Source organism: Suillus subalutaceus (genome assembly GCF_016647625.1).
Source record: "Suillus subalutaceus strain FC151 chromosome Unknown DFJ58scaffold_151, whole genome shotgun sequence".
NCBI lineage: Eukaryota > Fungi > Basidiomycota > Agaricomycetes > Boletales > Suillaceae > Suillus > Suillus subalutaceus.
The window spans coordinates 1-3,924 of NW_024540400.1; the positions used below are offsets into that span (position 1 = coordinate 1).

The 3,924-nt window shown below is 43.7% G+C and overlaps 1 protein-coding gene across 1 annotated transcript; it reads right to left on the reverse strand.

Annotated features, from left to right (window-relative positions):
* Window positions 1-11: 11 nt before the first annotated feature.
* On the reverse strand, window positions 12-787 carry DFJ58DRAFT_845861 (uncharacterized protein; the record flags this gene model as incomplete). The annotated part of the gene is made up of 4 exons (XM_041393207.1): window positions 12-139; window positions 195-292; window positions 344-668; window positions 725-787. Coding segments are annotated over 4 exons (614 nt in total), but the record flags the coding sequence as incomplete, so codon positions are not given.
* Between the last annotated feature and the right edge of the window lie 3,137 nt (window positions 788-3,924).

The following is a 3,924-nucleotide window of genomic DNA, read 5'->3' on the forward strand; positions in this document are numbered from 1 at the left end:
TTCCAAAGTACCAGTCTTCGGGGGGTAACATGTGTGGAGATGGCAGGTCGACGATTGCGATGGGATATTGATGTAGTGCTGGGAGGATTTCCATGGCGACTCCTTGTTGTACTAGTAGTAGCGCCGTGCCGAGTAGTTGCTGATGGAGGATTCCAAGTAGTTGCTGAGGGAGGATTTCCATGACAACTCCTTACAGAGTGACTTGCAGCAGCGCCGCGTGGAACAGTGACAGAGGATGGAGGTGGAAAGGGAAGAGAAGCACAGCTTCCAAGCTGGAAAATATTCCTGTTATCTGAATAGAAAACACTCGTTAAATTAGTAGAGGAATAATACAAGCACTCACCGGCCGAATTTTGAGTGTGACATGCCGCAGGAACAACTAGTTTAGTCCAGCCTCGAGTAAAGGCCTTCTTGTGAACATGATCTGCAAGTCCTGAGGCAAATATTTCTTCAAGAAGTTTGATCATATGGGACATGGTAGCGTCTTCGAGTTCACGACGTGGATCTCGCAAGTAGGGTGATTTTTCAGTGGTGATGATAATTGCTGGCTCGCTGATTCCATCTCCCGGTATTATTTGCTGAGTAGTGGACTTGGATGTGCACAAGGTACTGCTACTAACACTTTTCTGAAACACAAATTGTGCTTCGAGAGTGAAAGAGATGGTTGTCTGAATGTTGAAAGTTGATGAACAGCAAAATTCAGACGAGAATGTGTTGGACTCACGGTGTTCTTGATGTTTGTGGCTAGATCCAACCACTGCATACTATTGATGGAGGCAGTAGACATTGAACAGACAGAAAATGAACAGTAAGTTTTTTCATGAAAGAGTGAGGTAGTGAGGGGAGCGAGAAACTTAACTTGTTGAGACAATAGCGTGGTGCCATACACACATTTAATAATGGCCGCACATCATAGTAACAGTACTAGCCTGAGGTAAAACGCTTGATGAATCTGCTAAATGACGAGTTATCTTCCAAAAATATACATGGATGGGCGTGAGGGGAAAGAAATGTGGTGAGTTTGGAAGAGTGACATACATGGTAGCAATATTCAGGATCATAGAGGTAGGGAAAGGGAGGTGAAGGAGTACAATGATGAAGCGGGTAAAAGAAAGGAATGTAAGGAAACGGAGAGTACAAGGAAGGAGAGTACATGGTACAATGAAACAGATTCACTGGTGAACCCTTATCCCAAGGCATGAACGGAGCTAACGAGACTCAGTGTGTAGAGTCGATTACAGTAGAGAAAGCACCAATACACAATGGAGATGAGTTGCGTGAAATTGGAATGACTCTATGAGTCTAAGGGAGATGAGTTGCACGAAATTGGAATGACTCTATGGGTCTAAGCTGCACTGAGTGCCTTGAGCGAGCAGTGCTGGAGTGTAGATAGGTAAAATGAGTTGCATGAAATTGGAATGACTCTATGAGTCTAAGGGAGATAAGTTGCGTGAAATTGGAATGGCTCTATGAGTCTAAGCTGCATGAGTGCCTTGAGTGAGCGTGGTTTCCTGGGTAAACAGGTGTGTATATCTCTATTCTCAACCTCAGTGGCATCTCTGGTTTATTATATAAATGAGAGATACTACTGGAGAATAGACAAGAGATGTTACTATCAGTCTCAGTGGACATCTTTTGTCTATTCTATAAATGAGAAATGCCACTGAGGCTAAGAATGGATGTGAGATGCTATTATCGGCCTCAGTGGCATCTCTCATATATTCTCCATGTCATCTCTCATTTATTGTATAAATGAGAGATGCCACCGAGGTCGAGAATAGATGAGAGATACTACTATCAGCCTCAGTGGCATCTCTCTCGTGCAGCTTAGACTCATAGAGTCATTCCAATTTCACGCAACTTATCTCCCTAGACTCATAGAGTCATTCCAATTTCACGCAACTTATCTCCCTTAGACTCATAGAGTCATTCCAATTTCATGCAACTTATCTCCATTGTGTATCAGTGCTATCTCTACTGTAATCGATTCCCTTTTCATTGTAATCGTTCACCTCCCTTTCTGCATCTCTCATATTTATCTCCCTTAGACTCATAGAGTCATTCCAATTTCACGCAACTTATCTCCATTGTGTATCGGTGCTTTATCTACTGTAATCAACTCCCTCTTCATTGTAATCGTTCACCTCCCTTTCCGCATCTCTTGTTTATTCCACTTCACCATCCATAGAATGATAATATTAATACTATGATATACAAGACTGTAAACGATCCGATTCATCACACAAGGTATCATCTTCATTGACTTCGATCAAGTCAGCGCCCCTCAGCTCCTCAAGTACTGCAGATTGATCCTTGTCCACCCCATTCCCTTGTTCGACACTATCTCCACAATACCCATGTAGATCGTAGATTGCTTGAAGCCAAATACGATGAAGATTGTTCATGCGCCTATGCTCCTCGTACCGCATCCGGATCTCACTGGCAAGAACAGTGTTTGTCATTGTCAGTGCAGTTGAGATTTCGAGCAAATGGGCGTCTTCAGTGTCCACCCATGTCTGAAGACGGCTGATCTCAATATTAAGCCTATGAATCTCTTTGTGTGCCCTGTCATATACCATATATCCGGTTACAGATCCGATGATCCGGATCTCAGATCCGATCCAGATCCGATGAACATATCCGTCGTCCGGTCCACAGATCCACTTTGATTCTTATTTCATTTCCTGTTCATATAACTCTAACTATCGTTCATCTCCTTTCGGTATTCCTGTACACCAGTATACCGGTTATCCTTTACTTCCGCTTTGCTTACTGATCCGCTACACTTACGAATCCGCTTTTACTTGTACTTCATTCCCGGTTCATGATTCGTGATCCATCCAACTTACCAATACGCTCCACTTAGACTTTGCTTATACTTTCATACATAGCCTCGCACCTTTGCTTATTGATCATTCCGTTAGCTATCCGTAGTATATAAACCTTTGTATATGCGCTGTAGTAGATCAGTTCGAATATCATCTTAGATTGCACTCATTCCGTCTGGACTCTAAAGTCCCTCCGTTATCCGTCCGGACTTGAGTACGCTACTCTTGTCTACTCCAAGACTTAGGATAGGTTCCTATAGTCTATATATCCGCCTCTGTCTTCGGACAGTCCTCACCTGTTAGTTTCTAGTCCGGATCCGATCCGGATTAGCCGTTACTCTATACGTTCAATATCCGGAAGTCTTAACGGATCCGTTGCAATACTTATCCGTTGCGATACAAGACTTATCCGTTACAATACTTAACCGTCTCACTAGACGCGATACTTTAGCTCTCTGAAATAAGGGGCAAGACTCGGGAAAGGGGCACAGCGCATGAGCTGAGGCCGAAGCCCTTCGGATCCGATACTACTTGAGTACGGTCTTAACAGTGCCCGAACAATCCTAAAAAATTTCCCTGCAACTTCTCTGTTAGCCTTCAACGCCCAAGGTTTGCTGAGGATTTCGCAACGTGAGTGTTTGAGCATTTCAAATTCTCCTAGCCATGCATATGAAGCGACTTCACTAAACTTCAACATATCATGGGGAGGGGTTTGAAGAGGGGCAAGGTGGTTGTATCGTTCAAGCGCCTTTCGAATTGCAGTTGAACGACGGGTAATGGCATTTGATATCTGTTGCTGCATTTTGTATCCTAGCATAGCTATTAGCACTGCAGAGTTATCTGATAGTGCACGTACCTGTACCAGCAAGATTGGCTTTTGCAAGCTCAAATAGCCGCTGCACGACTAGTCCTTCTAACTGTTCAACTGCCCGAATAAACCGCCAATTTGTTAGATATGCTGATGCTTGTTTGTATTCTGCGTCATTTACAGTCCATCGTGTTTCAATACTCAACTGTCGCTCTAGATCAGATACGACATTCATCGCAAGTAGGAGCTTATTGTGTGCCGCTTGACGTTCGGCTTCCTGTGCCTTTG